At 52.2% G+C, this 18,526-nt stretch overlaps 1 protein-coding gene across 3 annotated transcripts in view; it reads left to right on the plus strand.

The window, feature by feature from the left end:
- LOC135528982 (arf-GAP with GTPase, ANK repeat and PH domain-containing protein 1) overlaps positions 1 to 16,996 on the plus strand; it is a 126,765-nt gene extending 109,769 nt beyond the window's left edge. For all 3 annotated transcript variants that reach the window (XM_064957947.1, XM_064957949.1, XM_064957948.1), the window contains exons 13-14: positions 14,555 to 14,810; positions 15,769 to 16,996. In XM_064957947.1, the coding sequence (XP_064814019.1) occupies positions 14,555 to 14,810; positions 15,769 to 15,978 (466 nt within the window). In that variant the 3' untranslated portion in view covers positions 15,979 to 16,996. The remainder of the gene's footprint in view (positions 1 to 14,554; positions 14,811 to 15,768) is intronic.
- The last annotated feature ends 1,530 nt before the right edge of the window (positions 16,997 to 18,526 follow it).

Below are 18,526 nucleotides of genomic sequence, written 5' to 3' on the forward strand. Positions count from 1 at the left end.
ACTACCTCTCTGTATGTGTTGTTCCCTCTAGTGACTACCTCTCTGTATGTGTTGTTCCCTCTAGTGACTACCTCTCTCCCTCTGTTTGTGTTGTTCCCTCTAGTGACTCTCCTCTCTGTTTGTGTTGTTCCCTCTAGTGACTACCTCTCTGTATGTGTTGTTCCCTCTAGTGACTACCTCTCCTCTCTGTTTGTGTTGTTCCCTCTAGTGACTACCTCTCTGTATGTGTTGTTCCCTCTAGTGACTACCTCTCTGTATGTGTTGTTCCCTCTAGTGACTACCTCTCTGTATGTGTTGTTCCCTCTAGTGACTACCTGTCTGTATGTGTTGTTCCCTCTAGTGACTACCTGTCTGTATGTGTTGTTCCCTCTAGTGACTACCTGTCTGTATGTGTTGTTCCCTCTAGTGACTACCTCTCTGTATGTGTTGTTCCCTCTAGTGACTACCTCTCTGTATGTGTTGTTCCCTCTAGTGACTACCTCTCTGTATGTGTTGTTCCCTCTAGTGACTACCTCTCTGTATGTGTTGTTCCCTCTAGTGACTACCTCTCTGTATGTGTTGTTCCCTCTAGTGACTACCTCTCTGTATGTGTTGTTCCCTCTAGTGTCTACCTCTCTGTATGTGTTGTTCCCTCTAGTGACTACCTCTCTCTGTATGTGTTGTTCCCTCTAGTGACTACCTCTCTGTATGTGTTGTTCCCTCTAGTGACTACCTCTCTGTATGTGTTGTTCCCTCTAGTGACTACCTCTCTGTATGTGTTGTTCCCTCTAGTGACTACTCTCTGTATGTGTTGTTCCCTCTAGTGACTACCTCTCTGTATGTGTTGTTCCCTCTAGTGTCTACCTCTCTGTATGTGTTGTTCCCTCTAGTGACTACCTCTCTGTATGTGTTGTTCCCTCTAGTGACTACCTCTCTCTATGTGTTGTTCCCTCTAGTGACTACCTCTCTGTATGTGTTGTTCCCTCTAGTGACTACCTCTCTGTATGTGTTGTTCCCTCTAGTGACTACCTCTCTGTATGTGTTGTTCCCTCTAGTGACTACCTCTCTGTATGTGTTGTTCCCTCTAGTGACTACCTCTCTGTATGTGTTGTTCCCTCTAGTGACTACCTCTCTGTATGTGTTGTTCCCTCTAGTGACTACTCTCTGTATGTGTTGTTCCCTCTAGTGACTACCTCTCTGTATGTGTTGTTCCCTCTAGTGACTACCTCTCTGTATGTGTTGTTCCCTCTAGTGACTACCTCTCTGTATGTGTTGTTCCCTCTAGTGACTACCTCTCTGTATGTGTTGTTCCCTCTAGTGACTACCTCTCTCTGTATGTGTTGTTCCCTCTAGTGACTACCTCTCTCTGTATGTGTTGTTCCCTCTAGTGACTACCTCTCTGTATGTGTTGTTCCCTCTAGTGACTACCTCTCTCTATGTGTTGTTCCCTCTAGTGACTACCTCTCTGTATGTGTTGTTCCCTCTAGTGACTACCTCTCTGTATGTGTTGTTCCCTCTAGTGACTACCTCTGTATGTGTTGTTCCCTCTAGTGACTACCTCTCTGTATGTGTTGTTCCCTCTAGTGACTACCTCTCTGTATGTGTTGTTCCCTCTAGTGACTACCTCTCTGTATGTGTTGTTCCCTCTAGTGACTACCTCTCTGTATGTGTTGTTCCCTCTAGTGACTACCTCTCTGTATGTGTTGTTCCCTCTAGTGACTACCTCTCTGTATGTGTTGTTCCCTCTAGTGACTACCTCTCTGTATGTGTTGTTCCCTCTAGTGACTACCTCTCTGTATGTGTTGTTCCCTCTAGTGACTACCTCTCTGTATGTGTTGTTCCCTCTAGTGACTACCTCTCTGTATGTGTTGTTCCCTCTAGTGACTACCTCTCTGTATGTGTTGTTCCCTCTAGTGACTACCTCTCTGTATGTGTTGTTCCCTCTAGTGACTACCTCTCTGTATGTGTTGTTCCCTCTAGTGACTACACCTCTCTGTATGTGTTGTTCCCTCTAGTGACTACCTCTCTCTGTATGTGTTGTTCCCTCTAGTGACTACCTCTCTCTGTATGTGTTGTTCCCTCTAGTGACTACCTCTCTGTATGTGTTGTTCCCTCTAGTGACTACCTCTCTGTATGTGTTGTTCCCTCTAGTGACTACCTCTCTGTATGTGTTGTTCCCTCTAGTGACTACCTCTCTGTATGTGTTGTTCCCTCTAGTGACTACCTCTCTGTATGTGTTGTTCCCTCTAGTGACTACCTCTCTGTATGTGTTGTTCCCTCTAGTGACTACCTCTCTGTATGTGTTGTTCCCTCTAGTGACTACCTCTCTGTATGTGTTGTTCCCTCTAGTGACTACCTCTCTGGATGTGTTGTTCCCTCTAGTGACTACCTCCTGTATGTGTTGTTCCCTCTAGTGACTACCTCTCTGTATGTGTTGTTCCCTCTAGTCACTACTCTCTGTATGTGTTGTTCCCTCTAGTGACTACCTCTCTGTATGTGTTGTTCCCTGACTAGTGACTACCTCTCTGTAGTGTGTGTGTTTGTCCCTCTAGTGACTACCTCTCTGTATGTGTTGTTCCCTCTGAGTGACTACCTCTCTGTATGTGTTGTTCCCTCTAGTGACTACCTCTCTGTATGTGTTGTTCCCTGTAGTGACTACTGACCTCTCTGTGTGTGTTGTTCCCTGACTAGTGACTACTCTCTCTGTATGTGTTGTTCCCTCTAGTGACTACCTCTCTCTGTGTGTTGTTCCCTCTAGTGACTACCTCTCTGTATGTGTTGTTCCCTCTAGTGACTACCTCTCTGTATGTGTTGTTCCCTCTGTGACTACCTCTCTGTATGTGTTGTTCCCTCTGTGACTACCTCTCATGTGTTGTTCCCTCTAGTGACTACCTCTCTGTATGTGTTGTTCCCTCTAGTGACTACCTCTCTGTGTGTTGTTTCTAGTGACACCTCTCTGTATGTGTTGTTCCCTCTAGAATGACTACCTCTCTGTATGTGTTGTTCCCTCTGTCTACCTCTCTGTATGTGTTGTTCCCTCTAGTGACTACCTCTCTGTATGTGTTGTTCCCTCTAGTGACTACCTCTCTGTATGTGAGCCTGTGTGTATGGTCTGGGCATCTCACCCTGGTCTTAGTCTCCTCAGGTTTACTGGGGGAGCTGTCCAGGTGACAGATTCCTCCTGTCAGACCTCATTACCTGGGAGTCAGTGGAACCCTAACGAGTTTAATAGTCCAACGAGCTGAATTAAAGGGCTAATTGGGCAAAGGAGAAGGCCACTCTGCTCACTCACTGACGATGTGTGTGTGTGTGTGTGTGTGTGTGTGTGTGTGTGTGTGTGTGTGTGTGTGTGTGTGTGTGTGAGACCTGACTGACGACGGTGTGTGTGTTTGTCACTGACTGACTGACGACGCTGTGTGGTGTGTGTGTGTCACTGACTGACTGACGACGCTGTGTGGTGTGTGTGTGTGTGACTTCAGTCCAACCAGGTTCCTCTCACTGCTCTGCCATAGTTCCATTCTGTAATGATTGGTGGTTGTATTCCTGAGGTCCGTGCGTCTCACAGTGCAGATCAGACCCAGCAACACACTGTTAGAATGGGAATGTTATATGGATGTTATTGTGTATGTTAACAAGGATGTCTTCTCTCTTTAAGAGATAAAGATGATCATGTTGAGGAATGTCTCATGATGATGTGTTGATGTTGGAGGGCATCGAATAACAGCCCTTTACGGTAATGATGCTGGAAATGATCATGATGCTGGTGATGACAGTTATGATAATGCTGGTAATTTTGGACATTGGTAATAAGGTCAACTCCATTTTAGGTGGAAAACAACGACACATTATTTAGTCACTTAATGAATCACTGCGTGTCAAATAAATGTCATCACTTTAATAGGCAACATTAGCCAACAAATGTAAATGATCATTTGATAACACCATAATGGTAGATAATGACTATTGTTCTGATTTATTAGGATGTGTGACTCTGCTGTGAGTCTTGTATCCAGTGTCTATGTTGGGGTCGTAGACCCCCTCCCTCCTTCCCCCTGGTCGTAGACCCCCTCCCTCCTTCCCCCTGGTCGTAGACCCCTCCCTCCCTCCCCTGGTCGTAGACCCCTCCCTCCCCCTGGTCGTAGACCCCCTCCCTTCCCGTGGTCATAGACCCCCTCCCTCCCTCCCCTGGTCATAGACCCCCTCCCTCCCTCCCCCTGGTCGTAGACCCCCTCCCTTCCCGTGGTCATAGACCCCCTCCCTCCCTCCCTGGTCATAGACCCCTCCCCCCTCCCCCCCCTCCCCCTCCCCCTGGTCGTAGACCCCCTCCCTCCTCCCCTGGTCGTAGACCCCCCTCCCTCCCTCCCCTGGTCGTAGACCCCCTCCCTCCCTCCCCTGGTCGTAGACCCCCCTCCCTCCCGTGGTCGTAGACCCCCTCCCTCCCTCCCCTGGTCGTAGACCCCCCCCTCCCTCCCCCTGGTCGTAGACCCCCTCCCTAGGCCCCTCCCTCCCCTGGTCATAGACCCCCTCCCTCCCCTGGTCGTAGACCCCCCCCCTCCCCGTAGACCCCCCCTCCCCCCTGGTCGTAGGCCCCTCCCTCCCTCCCCTGGTTGTAGCCCCCTCCCTTCCCGTGGTCATAGACCCCCTCCCTCCCTCCCCTGGTCGTAGACCCCTCCCTCCCTCCCCCTGGTCGTAGACCCCCCCTCCCTCCCCCTGGTCGTAGACCCCCTCCCTCCCTCCCCGTGGTCATAGACCCCCCCTCCCCCCCTGGTCGTGGAGCCCCTCCCTTCCCGTGGTCATAGACCCCCTCCCTCCCCCCTGGTTGTAGACCCCCTCCCTCCCTCCCCCTGGTCTGGTCGTTAGACCCCTCCTCCCTCCCCTGGTCAGACCCCCCTCCCCTCCCTCCCCTCCCCTGGTCGTAGACCCCTCCCTCCCTCCCCTGGTCGTAGGCCCCTCCCTCCCTCCCCCTGGTCATAGACCCCCTCCCCTCCCCCTGGTCATAGACCCCCTCCCTCCCTCCCCCTGGTCGGTAGACCCCTCCCTCCCTCCCCTGGTCGTAGACCCCTCCCTTCCCGTGGTCGTAGACCCCCTCCCTCCCTCCCTGGTCTAGACCCCTCCCTCCCTCCCCCTGGTCGTAGACCCCCCTCCCCCCCTGGTCGTAGACCCTCCCTTCCCGTGGTCGTAGACCCCCCTCCCTTCCCCTGGTCGTAGACCCCCCTCCCTCCCCTGGTCGTAGACCCCTCCCTCCCTCCCCCTGGTCGTAGACCCCATCCCTGCCCCTGGTCGTAGACCCCCTCCCCCCCCTGGTCGTAGACCCCCCTCCCTCCCCCCGTGGTCGTAGACCCCCTCCCCCCCTCCCTCCCTCCCCTGGTCGTAGACCCCTCCCTCCCCCTGGTCGTAGACCCCCTCCTCTCCCTCCCTGGTCGTAGACCCCCTCCCTCCCCCTGGTCGTAGACCCCCTCCCTCCCTTCCCGTAGTCGTAGACCCCCTCCCTCCCTCCCGCTGGTCGTAGACCCCCGTCCCTCCCCCTGGTCATAGACCCACTCTCTCCCTCCCCCTGGTCGTAGACCCCCTCCCTTCCCGTGGTCATAGACCCCCTCCCTCCCTCCCCCTGGTCATTGACCCCCTCCCTCCCCCTGGTCATAGACCCTCTCTCCCTCCCCTGGTCGTAGATCCCCCCCTCCCCCCTGGTCGTAGACCCCCTCCCTTCCCGTGGTCATAGACCCCCCCCCTCCCTCCCCTGGTCGTTGACCCCCTCCCTCCCCCTGGTCGTTGACCCCCTCCCTTCCCGTGGTCATAGATCCCCCCCTCCCTCCCCCTGGTCGTTGACCCCATCCCTCCCCCTGGTCGTAGACCCCCTCCCTCCCTCCCCCCCTGGTCGTTGACCCCCTCCCTCCCCCTGGTTGTAGACCCCCTCCCTCTCTCCCTCCCCCTGGTCGTAGACCCCCTCCCCCTGGTCGTAGTGGCAGTGGAGAGCAGCTGGTTGACCAGTCACGGTCGGACGGCTCAGTGGAGTGGACGGCTGTCAGAGTTGACCAATCAGATGGGGCTCTGCCTGGGGGTCTGTGGGAGACAGGAAACTACTGGGCCTGTGTGTAAACACACTGCAACAAAGAGACTGGCCAGGGAGAACCAACACACACAGATTAATACAAACACAGACTCATGCACCTAAAAGAGGCAGGAAATGACATGTATCTATTCTTCAGCTCCTGTCTCCAGTTGGCCCCAGATGAGAGTCAGAGACTGACATCAGCCCCCCTGTTTATCCCCGGGTAACCCCAAACAAGCACATTCCTCACCCCATGGTTTCCAACGGCGACAGAACCCCACTGTCGCTCCTCTCCTGCTCTGCGGCGGCGGAAGTCAACAGTCCCGCTAACAACCCCCTAACACAGGCTAATGAAGCTGTCAGTCAAACCAGCCCGCTGTTCTATTAACCAAGGGGTTGGTCATGGGTTTAACCGACGCCTGTAACACACACCTACACACACCTACATGCACCTACACGCACCTACACACACCTACACACACCGCCATGTATTTACCTTTCACCACTGTTTCTCAACCGACAGTACAGAGAGAACAGACAGGGTTGTACATACATGGGGTTCCTCTCTCTCAGGGTGGAATATATTTACCTAAGTCATTATCATGATAATAATGTGTTACTGTCATCTCACATGAACGCACTAATGGGAAACGTTGAAGTGTGTGTGTGTTGTGGTCGGGGGGCATTTCTTGTGAAAGGCTCATTGCGTTCGGACATGTTGGAGCCCTCGCTGGCATGACCTGTAGTGTTTAATTAGACTGGCTAGGAAATCTGCCTCCTGTGATTATTATTCACACACACACACACACACTCCCCCCTTCGTGTTCCCTTTTTAAGCATTTGCTGTAGGTGGTGAGAGAGAACAGGGGTTGTGGGGAGTGTGGTTGCATCCTGTGAGAGTCCCTGCCAGTCTGAGCAGGACCTGTGGTTAATTATCTCCACAGTGCTCCGTGGTGCTGCAGCCTGTCCTCTAATCCAATGTGATTAGTGAGACAAACATGGTGGAACAGTGAGCTGCAGTCAGACAGGTACCTCTCTTAGACACACGGAGGGGGGGGGGGGCCCTCAGGCACACACGCTGCCCTCCCCAGCTTTTGTCAGAGAGCCTTTCTGAGTAGCTAATTAGTCCAATTAGCCTTTCTAGTTTCCAAACTGCTCTCATTACTCTAACCAGAGGATAATGGTAGCATGCTACCCCTTAATGCCTTACAAGATGAACACCAAATGTGAGTAGGAAAATCACTTGGAATGGATTCTTAGTAGTGACTACCTCTTAGTAGTGTATGTTCCCACTCAGGGGGATAATGTCGCTATGTGCTTGTCAGTAGCCCATTAGCAGTGTTGGAAACAACAGTTTAGTGTTTCATTACCGAAGTCAGTGGGGGGGGGTCACGTGTTGTGGAGGCCATTGTAGGGGACATCATTCTGTCCTGTGAATGTGGACACTTCATCTTCTCCCTTACAATGCTGTGCTGTCACCATCGCACCCTGAGTTTGTCCGTTCCCATTGTGTCCAACATGGCGCGTGTGTGTGTGTGTGTGTGTGTGTGTGTGTGTGTGTGTGTGTGTGTGTGTGGGCCCTTGTCTCTGCCTCCGGGCTCCAGCCCATAACAACTCTGTCCTGGAGAAGACCCAGACTCCAGCCCATAACAACTCTGTCCTGGAGAAGACCCAGACTCCAGCCCATAACAACTCTGTCCTGGAGAAGACCCAGACTCCAGCCCATAACAACTCTGTCCTGGAGAAGACCCAGACTCCAGCCCATAACAACTCTATCCTCTGGGGAAGGCCCAGACTCCAGCCCATAACAACTCTGTCCTGGAGAAGACCCAGACTCCAGCCCATAACAACTCTGTCCTCTGGGAAGGCCCAGACTCCAGCCCATAACAACTCTGTCCTGTAGAAGACCCAGACTCCAGCCCATAACAACTCTGTCCTGGAGAAGACCCAGGCTCCAGCCCATAACAACTCTGTCCTGGAGAAGACCCAGACTCCAGCCCATAACAACTCTGTCCTCTGGGAAGGCCCAGACTCCAGCCCATAGCAACTCTGTCCTGGAAGACCCAGACTCCAGCCCATAACAACTCTGTCCTGGAGAAGACCCAGACTCCAGCCCATAACAACTCTGTCCTGGGAAGACCCAGACTCCAACCATAGCAACTCTGTCCTGAAGAAGACCCAGACTCCAGCCCATAACAACTCTGTCCTCTGGGGAAGGCCCAGACTCCAACCATAGCAACTCTGTCCTGGAGAAGACCCAGACTCCAGCCCATAACAACTCTGTCCTGGGAAGACCCAGACTCCAGCCCATAACAACTCTGTCCTGGAGAAGACCCAGACTCCAGCCCATAACAACTCTGTCCTGGGAGAAGGCCCAGACTCCAGCCCATAACAACTCTGTCCTGTAGAAGACTCCACCCAACTCCAGCCCATCCAACAACTCTGTCCTGGAGAAGACCCAGACTCCAGCCCATAACAACTCTGTCCTGGGAAGACCCAGACTCCAGCCCATAACAACTCTGTCCTCTGGGGAAGGCCCAGACTCCAGCCCATAACAACTCTGTCCTGGGAAGACCCAGACTCCAGCCCATAACAACTCTGTCCTCTGGGGAAGGCCCAGACTCCAACCATAGCAACTCTGTCCTGGAGAAGACCCAGACTCCAGCCCATAACAACTCTGTCCTGGAGAAGACCCAGACTCCAGCCCATAACAACTCTGTCCTGGGAAGACCCAGACTCCAACCATAGCAACTCTGTCCTGAAGAAGACCCAGACTCCAGCCCATAACAACTCTGTCCTCTGGGAAGGCCCAGACTCCAGCCCATAGCAACTCTGTCCTGGGAAGACCCAGACTCCAGCCCATAACAACTCTGTCCTGGGGAAGACCCAGACTCCAGCCCATAACAACTCTGTCTCTGGGGAAGGCCCAGACTCCAGCCCATAACAACTCTGTCCTGGGAAGTCTCCACCCAGACTCCAGCCCATAACAACTCTGTCCTGGAGAAGGCCCAGACTCCAGCCCATAACAACTCTGTCTCTGGGAAGGCCCAGACTCCAGCCATAGCAACTCTGTCCTCTGGGGAAGGCCCAGACTCCAGCCCATAACAACTCTGTCCTGTAGAAGACCCAGACTCCAGCCCATAACAACTCTGGGGAAGACCCAGACTCCAGCCCATAACAACTCTGTCCTCTGGGGAAGGCCCAGACTCCAGCCATAGCAACTCTGTCCTCTGGGAAGGCCCAGACTCCAGCCATAGCAACTCTGTCCTCTGGGGGAAGGCCCAGACTCCAGCCATAGCAACTCTGTCCTCTGGGGAAGGCCCAGACTCCAGCCATAGCAACTCTGTCCTCTGGGGAAGGCCCAGACTCCAGCCATAGCAACTCTGTCCTCTGGGGAAGGCCCAGACTCCAACCATAGCAACTCTGTCCTCTGGGGAAGGCCCAGACTCCAGCCCATAGCAACTCTGTCTCTGGGGAAGGCCCAGACTCCAGCAACTCTGTCCTCTGGGAAGGCCCAGACTCCAGCCCATAGCAACTCTGTCCTCTGGGGAAGGCCCAGACTCCAGCCCATAGCAACTCTGTCCTCTGGGGAAGGCCCAGACTCCAGCCATAGCAACTCTGTCCTCTGGGGAAGGCCCAGACTCCAGCCATAGCAACTCTGTCCTCTGGGGAAGGCCCAGACTCCAGCCATAGCAACTCTGTCCTCTGGGGAAGGCATGCGTGCCAAGAAGCAGTGAAGTGCTGCCTCTGCATTTCCTCCACACACACCCAGAGAGACGAGGGCCCAGGCCCCTGCCGAGACCCTCCCTGCCCACCCCTCCCTGGGGCTTTGTCCCGGGGCTCTGGCCCGTGTACCTCCGCCCAGCCTCCTCACTCTCTCCCCGGGACAGGCAGGAAGACCAGGGACATTCCGTCCTGCTAGGCTAGCCCCCGACCAGAGAGGGTAATGTGGCAGGCAGGCCCCCATACCTAGGTTACACCCCCTCAAACACACACACAACCAAACGCAACACACTGTCTATTCTCTGGGGAGAGAGTTAATGAGATTCTACTGGGTTCCCACACCTCTAAAACTCTCCATCTAGTTGTATTTGTCTGTCTCTCCCCTCCTCTATCTCCTCCCACCATCCTTTCTGTATAACCACAGAAGTTAGTGAATGAACATCCTACTTCCTGGCCTATAGCTACTTTGAGACAAGTTTAGCCAGAAACCAATTTCTAGCGTTTTGATATTAGCTTGATGTTTGTCGTGTGTGTGTGCGTGCGTGGGGGTGTGGGGGGTGTGAGTAAGGGCACTCGGTGTGTGTGTGTGTGTGTGTGTGCACTCGGGGGGGGTGTGAGTAAGGGCACTCGGTGTGTGTGTGCGTGGGGGGGGGGGTGTGAGTAAGGGCACTCGGTGTGTGTGTGTGAGGATGCTCAGCCACGGTTGCAGTGGTTTGAAGAAAAAGGAAATCGTTGCCGAGGGTTGGGTCCAGTCATCCCGTTGCCGAGGCTTTGATTAAGAAGGATGTCGCAGGGCATCGATCCCCAGGGCTATAGATTGACTATTTTTATCATCTGTCCGTCTGCCCCCTCGCGCTCTGATAAAACGCTTTCTCCTGCAGAGAGAGAGAGAGACCCTCCACACGCGGCTAATTTGTAATTACTTCCGTCAATGGGTAGGTTTGAGGTTAACCCTCTGAGACACCCTAAGGTCTCATCACTCATCTTCTCTTATGGCTGACGGGGCGACTTGGTTGTCCCCTACACCTCAGACCTGTCAACATATAGGCAGTCCATAGACTGCCCTGTTGCCTTGAGAAGCCAGCATGTCATGACCAGTCCCAGACCAGTCCGTGACCAGTTCCCAGACAGTGGGTCAGAAACCTCTGGTGGGTGACTAGGTTGCTGTCATTGGCTTTGGCTTTGTTGAATTTGAGGGTCTCAACAAAATTCCAAATCTTTGGCAGTGTTTAAAAGATCTTGAAAAACAGTGCACTAACAGTAGGAGGGGATATGGAAAGGTTTGATTCACACTCTACATACAGTACCAGTCAAAAGTTTGGACACACCTACTTATTCCAGGGTTTTTCTTTATTTGTACTATTTTCTACATTGTAGAATAATAGTGAAGACATCAAAACTATGAAATAACACATATGGAATCATGTAGTAGCCAAAAAAAAGTGTTAAACAAATCAAAATATATTTTATATTTGAGTTTCTTCTTTGTTGCCTTGATAACAGCTTTGCACACTCTTGGCATTCTCTCAACCAGCTTCATGAGGTAGTCACCTGGAATGCATTTCAATTATCAGGTATGCCTTGTTAATTTGTGTAATTTCTTTCCTCAGTGCCTTTGAGCCAATCAGTTGTGTTGTTCTTTCTTGGGCCAAGAAACACAAGCAATGGACATTAGACCGGTGGAAATCTGTCCTTTGGTCTGATGAGTCCAAATTTGAGATTTTTGGTTCCAACCGCCTCGTCTTTGTGAGATGCAGAGTAGGTGAATGGATGATCTCCGTATGTGTGGTTCCCACCGTGAAGCTTGGAGCAGGAGGTGTGATGGTGCTTTGCTGGTGACACTGTGATTTATTTAGAATTCAAGGCACACTTAACCAGCATGGCAACCACAGCATTCTGCAGCGATACGCCATCCCATCTGGTTTGGGCTTAGTGGGACGATAATTTGTTTTTTAACAGGACAATGACCCAACACACCTCTTGGCTGTGTAAGGGCTATTTGACCAAGAAGGAGAGTGATGGAGTGCTGCATCAGATGACCTGGCCTCCACAATCACCCGACCACAACCCAATTGAGATGGTTTGGGATGAGTTGGACCACATAGTGGCCAACAAATGCACAGCATATGTGCAAACTCCTTCAAGCATTCCAGGTGAAGCTGGTTGAGAGAATGCCAAGAGTCTACAAAGTCATCAAGGCAAAGGGTGGCTGCGTTGAAGAATCTGAAATATATAATCATTTTTCATTTTGTTTAAAACTTTTTTGTTTCCATAGTTTTGATGTCTTGACTATTATTCTACAATGTAGAAAATAGTAAAAACAAAGAAAAATCCTTGAAACAGTGGATGTCTAAATGTTTGACTTTTACTGTATATCCATCTGTCTTTCTCTCTCCTGGTGTGTGTATGTAATGCTCTCTCTCAGGCCTAACCCTCCACCCAGGGTAGGTCATTACAGAGGAAGTGAGCCAGCAGTGAGGTTCCACTATACGGTGTTCTCCATATCCTGGACTGTTGTTTCTAGGGATACAGGACAGCTCTATATCCTCACTCCTGTCCCTCCCCTATCCTCTCCCCAGGCCACTGTGGTTCCTCTCCTTTCTAACAGGAGGATTGATGCATGGATAATCCCAATTGGGCTGAAAGGCTGTGTTTACATGGCGGGGATTAGGGAGAGATTAGCGCTATCACATCACAGGATTAGATTGAGTGGCTGGAAACTGTTACCACTCTGTACTTACACTGCCCCGCTTCCCCCCCCCCTCTCTCTCCCCTGGTCTCTCTCTCTCTCCTGGTCTCTCTCTTTCCTGGTCTCTCTCAGCGCTATGGGGTTTACATGGTGTCTTCCTCCTTCACAGACTAGGCTAGTTAACATACTCCTAGTTAACCCAGTACTAGTTAACCCAGTTCTAGTTATCCCAGTCCTAGTTAACCCACTCTTCCATTCACTTTTTTACCATCTGAACTCATTCTTTCTAAGAATGGTCCTGTGGTTCCCAAAGAGACCCAGTAAATATCCCTGTAACAGTCAGCAGATATCATCCCTGTAACAGTCGGCAGATATCATCCCTGTAACAGTCGGCAGATATCATCCCTGTAACAGTCGGCAGATATCGTCCCTGTAACAGTCGGCAGATATCATCCCTGTAACAGTCAGCAGATATCATCCCTGTAACAGTCGGCAGACATCATCCCTGTAACAGTCGGCAGATATCATCCCTGTAACAGTCGGCAGATATCATCCCTGTAACAGTCGGCAGATATCGTCCCTGTAACAGTCGGCAGATATCATCCAGTCGGCAGATATCATCCCTGTAACAGTCGGCAGATATCGTCCCTGTAACAGTCGGCAGATATCATCCCTGTAACAGTCGGCAGATATCATCCCTGTAACAGTCGGCAGATATCATCCCTGTAACAGTCGGCAGATATCATCCCTGTAACAGTCGGCAGATATCATCCCTGTAACAGTCGGCAGATATCATCCCTGTAACAGATATCATCCCTGTAACAGGCAGATATCGTCCCTGTAACAGTCGGCAGATATCGTCCCCGTAACAGTCGGCAGATATCGTCCCCGTAACAGTCAGCAGATATCATCCCTGTAACAGTCGGCAGATATCATCCCTGTAACAGTCGGCAGATATCGTCCCTGTAACAGTCGGCAGATATCGTCCCTGTAACAGTCGGCAGATATCGTCCCCGTAACAGTCGGCAGATATCGTCCCTGTAACAGTCGGCAGATATCGTCCCCGTAACAGTCGGCAGACATCGTCCCTGTAACAGTCGGCAGATATCGTCCCCGTAACAGTCGGCAGATATCATCCCTGTAACAGTCGGCAGATATCATCCCTGTAACAGTCGGCAGATATCATCCCTGTAACAGTCGGCAGATATCGTCCCTGTAACAGTCGGCAGATATCGTCCCTGTAACAGTCGGCAGATATCGTCCCTGTAACAGTCGGCAGATATCGTCCCTGTAACAGTCGGCAGATATCGTCCCCGTAACAGTCGGCAGATATCGTCCCCGTAACAGTCGGCAGACATCGTCCCCGTAACAGTCGGCAGACATCGTCCCCGTAACAGTCGGCAGACATCGTCCCCGTAACAGTCGGCAGATATCGTCCCCGTAACAGTCGGCAGATATCATCCCTGTAACAGTCGGCAGATATCATCCCTGTAACAGTCGGCAGATATCGTCCCTGTAACAGTCGGCAGATATCGTCCCCGTAACAGTCGGCAGATAACGTCCCCGTAACAGTCGGCAGATATCGTCCCCGTAACAGTCGGCAGATATCGTCCCGTAACAGTCGGCAGATATCGTCCCCGTAACTGTCGGCAGATATCGTCCCCGTAACAGTCGGCAGATATCGTCCCCGTAACAGTCGGCAGATATCGTCCCCGTAACAGTCGGCAGATATCGTCCCCGTAACAGTCGGCAGACATCGTCCCCGTAACAGTCGGCAGACATCGTCCCGTACAGTCGGCAGTCGGCAGGCAGACATCGTCCCCGTTACAGTCGGCAGACATCGTCCCCGTAACAGTCGGCAGACATCGTCCCCGTAACAGTCGGCAGACATCGTCCCCGTAACAGTCGGCAGACATCGTCCCCGTAACAGTCGGCAGATATACACACTGCTAGGTGAACTAGAACAATGGTGGACATCCCCCTTCGGTCCTATGTGTTCCTTCTCCAGGGAGGAGTGTGACTAGATGAACAGGTGGAGAAGGTAACGTCACAAGATGATGTTAAGATCCTGAACGTTCCTCTTAACCAGTAGTCTGTGTATTTCTCTCTTTCAGGGAGGAGCGTGAGCGTTGGATCCGGGCTAAGTACGAGCAGCGGTTGTTCCTGGCGTCGCTCTCGGGGGTGGACCTATCCCTGGGCCAGCAGCTGCTGAGGGCCACGGCCGAGGAGGACCTGCGCTGCGTCATCCTGCTTCTGGCTCACGGCTCCCGGGAGCAAGTCAACGAGACGTGTGGAGAGGGAGACGGACGCACCGCCCTTCACCTGGCGTGCCGCAAGGGCAACGTGGTCATCACACAGCTCCTCATCTGGGTGAGAGAGAGGACAATACCAACAGTATCTCACATGTCCATGGTTCCTCACCCTGAATGTTGTCTGTAGACCAAGATGTTGCCATGTCAAATAACTTACTCTATCTTTCCCTCTCTCCCCCATCCCCCTCTGTCCTCTCTCCCCCATCCCCCTCTGTCCTTTCTCCCCATCCCCCTCTGTCCCTCTCTCCCCATCCCCCTCTGTCCTCTCTCCCCCTATCCCCCTCTGTCCTCTCTCCCCTATCCCCCTCTGTCCTCTCTCCCCCATCCCCCTCTGTCCTCTCTCCCCCATCCCCCTCTGTCCTCTCTCCCCTATCCCCCTCTGTCCTCCATCCCCCCTCCATCCCCCCTCTGTCCCTCCTCCCCCCTATCCCCCTCTGTCCTCTCTCCCCATCCCCCTCTGTCCTCTCTCCCATCCCCCTCTCCATCCTCTCTCCCCTATCCCCCCTCCCTCTCTCTCTCCCCCATCCCCCATCCCCCTCTCTCCCCATCCCCCTCTGTCCTCATCTCCCCTATCCCCCCTCTCTGTCCTCTCTCCCCTATCCCCCTCTGTCCTCTCTCCCCCATCCCCCATCCCCCTCTCTCCCCCATCCCCCTCTCCCTCCCCCATCCCCCTCCCCTCTCCCCCATCCCCCCTTTCTCCCTCCATCCCTCTCTCTCCATCCCTCTCTCTCCATCCCTCTCTCTCCATCCCTCTCTCTCCATCCCTCTCTCTCCATCCCTCTCTCCCCCATCCCTCTCTCCCCATCCCCTCTCTCCCCATCCCTCTCCCCCATCCCTCTCTCCCCCATCCCTCTCCCCCATCCCTCTCTCCCCCATCCCCTCTCCCCCCTCTCTCCCCATCCCCCTCTCCCCCATCCCTCTCTCCTCTCCCCCATCTCCCTCTCCCCCTCTCTCTCCCCTCTCTCCCTCATCCCCCTCACTCCTCTCCCCTCTCCCTCAATCCCTCTCTCCTCCAGTACGGGGTGGATCTGATGGCGAGGGACGCCCACGGTAACAGCGCGCTGGCGTACGCACGGCAGGCCAGCAGCCAGGAGTGTGTTGACACGCTGCTGCAGTACGGCTGTCCCGATGAACGCTACCCACTTATGGCCACGCCCAACCTGTCCCGACGCAACACCAACCGCAACAACAGCTGCAGCAGCACGGGCAGCACTGCACTCATATAAACATTACCGCCCCCTTCAGGAGGCCTCTGGGTACTGCGGCTCACAGGATATTAACAGGCTAAACACACATTGTGACATTATATGCATATTACACACTCAAAATCCTGACTGAAAAAAAACTGTGACATTTTTGGAAGTGAGGGGCTTGAAGAGAGTCTGAATTGGGAGAAAATGACTGAACTCTTTTGGGAACCACTACTTCTGCACTCCTTGTCTTAGAGCCCTCGTTGACCTCTTACCCTCTCCACTCTGACACTAATCTCACACAGAAGACACTAGCACTCATGTTGCCGTTGATGAAGTCCTCTGTCCTTTTGGCTCTCTGCCCCACATCATGATGACCCCCCCCGCGCTTCGGTCCAATTGTCATTTCCTCACAAGGCCCTCCCCTGTGAAAGCATGGGGGCAGGATGTGGCTTGGCGTTATTCCGGGTGGAGTCAGGTCACCGGCTTCCCCCACTGCTACCTACCTGGCTGCATGTGGCCCTAAGCATGATGGGACATGGGGAGGAGGCGGCCAAAATCACATGAAAAGCAGCGACTCCCCCTTCTCATATACCCTCTATTGACTCAGATCTGCGATCTGCTCCCAGCTTCAACCCAGGCCACACACACACTATATCACTACTATGTCACTGCTTTCTCAGCTGGACAGAAACAGAGGCCTGCGGGTTTGGAAAGACTTGGGATGTTTGAAGAAGGCCTCTGTAGCATGTTGGGGAAGGGAGGGTTGCTTTTCACTTAAGTTATGGGAGCTCTACCTTATAACATGAGAACTACAAAGAACACTGATCAACTGAACAGAACTCCTCTTCTACTCTGGTTCTTCTTTAGTTCTCCACATAATCAGTGTTTCCCCTCTCCTCTTCAGTAAATTATGTGATCTCTCTCTCTCTCCTGTGGATGTTTGTTTTTTTAATGTGGAACAAAAATATCTTCTTGTATAAACAGTTTAAGAAAGTGAGAGAAAAAAATGCTCAGTATCCGATATTCCTTGGAAGTAAAACAGAAAGTGTGATAGCATGTCAGACACTTTCTCTTTTGAATTAAAAAAGGGTTGTTCATCACGTCCACATTGTGTATATCTCATTGTGAATTGCTGGACCAATGAATCAGTTCTACAGAGAAGTGAGTTTGTCATATCTATTAGAAGCCACTTGCTCGGTGTAAAAAGCCTGTATGTATTTCCAGGCTCAGGGACCAGAGACGGTCAATTCTATGTGATCTTGAAACCCTCACAATTCCACTCGCCTCAACAACAGTCTGAGATTGACATGTCATCCGTTCAGAGGAACAGTCCTCCTCCAGAATGATTAGGAAGCATCACAAGGCTCAGTATCAGACCACCAGCCTTCTTCAGGGTCGTGGGACGGTTGTCCGCCACACAGAGACCAGGGCAAAGGCTTTTCTGCTTAGTGGTTTATCCTTCTGCATATTAGTCTGCCTTCTCTTGACTTTTATCAGGTCATCAAATACACTGTATCTGCTGTTTCAGCTGGAAACGCATCGTGATAATGTCTTGTTGCATAGTGATCGGCAGAGGATGGGGGGAAATGGATAGGCAGGACTCTGGCATGTTCCTGTTGATTACTTAGGTGTGGTGCAGGTATCAGTTGTCAGGTCCATACTCCCATTCACTAACACTGATCTACAACTGATCCAGGAACAGCATCCACGGTGTAAATGTAGCACTATTTATACTAGATGGGCTCATCAGTGTTCAATCTATTTCATTTAATCTAAGAAGACGTTTGTCTGACAGTTCAATCCATGATGGGCTGTCAGCTTTTGTAGAATATCTACGATCTGATGGATACTGTTTCTTCATACAATTAGACTGTTCTGATTCGGAGAAGAGTTCCTAATTTGTGCCCCTCTGAGTTTTCCCCTTGTCAAGTTGACTGACATCATATATGACGTCATAGGTCAGGATAGACTCTGGGGCCTCCCTCCGACTCCGCCTCCCTCCGACTCTGGGCCCTCTCCGACTCTGGGCCGCCTCCCTCCGACTCTGGGCCGCCTCCCTCCGACTCTCCCATCAGGTCTTCTGAGATACTCGGCATGCGTTTCCTCCATCCTCAGTCTGTCATTGGATAGCCATGTCTGTTGCTCCCCAACCAATCATACAGTCTCTGCCTCTTGAATCTCTCGGCCTGCGTCCCGATTGGCACCCTATTCCCTTGAACAGCGCACTACTTTTGACCCGCGCCCATAGGATTCTGGTTAAAAGAAGTTCACTATGTAGGGAACCGGCAGCCATTTGGGATGCATCCTTTCTGCTCAGTGACTCGATAGGAAGGGCTTCTCTGCGTCTGGAATCCTACTGTGTGTAAATAATGTTTTATTTCTCTTCCTCTCGCTTTTCTTTCTCTTTTTGAAAAGCTCTTTTGGTGGTGATGTCATGATGTATCTGAAGGAAGTAGGAAGTTCTTTACTCTGAGAGCGTCGTGTTCTCTCTGCGGTTTGAGGTTTTTATTGGGAGAAATAAGCCAGTGATGGGTTGACTGAACGTTACTGGAATGTTTAGCATCAGGGGCTTTCCTTTCCT

This window comes from Oncorhynchus masou, unplaced genomic scaffold (assembly GCF_036934945.1).
Source record: "Oncorhynchus masou masou isolate Uvic2021 unplaced genomic scaffold, UVic_Omas_1.1 unplaced_scaffold_1068, whole genome shotgun sequence".
In the NCBI taxonomy this organism is placed as follows: Eukaryota; Metazoa; Chordata; class Actinopteri; order Salmoniformes; family Salmonidae; genus Oncorhynchus; species Oncorhynchus masou.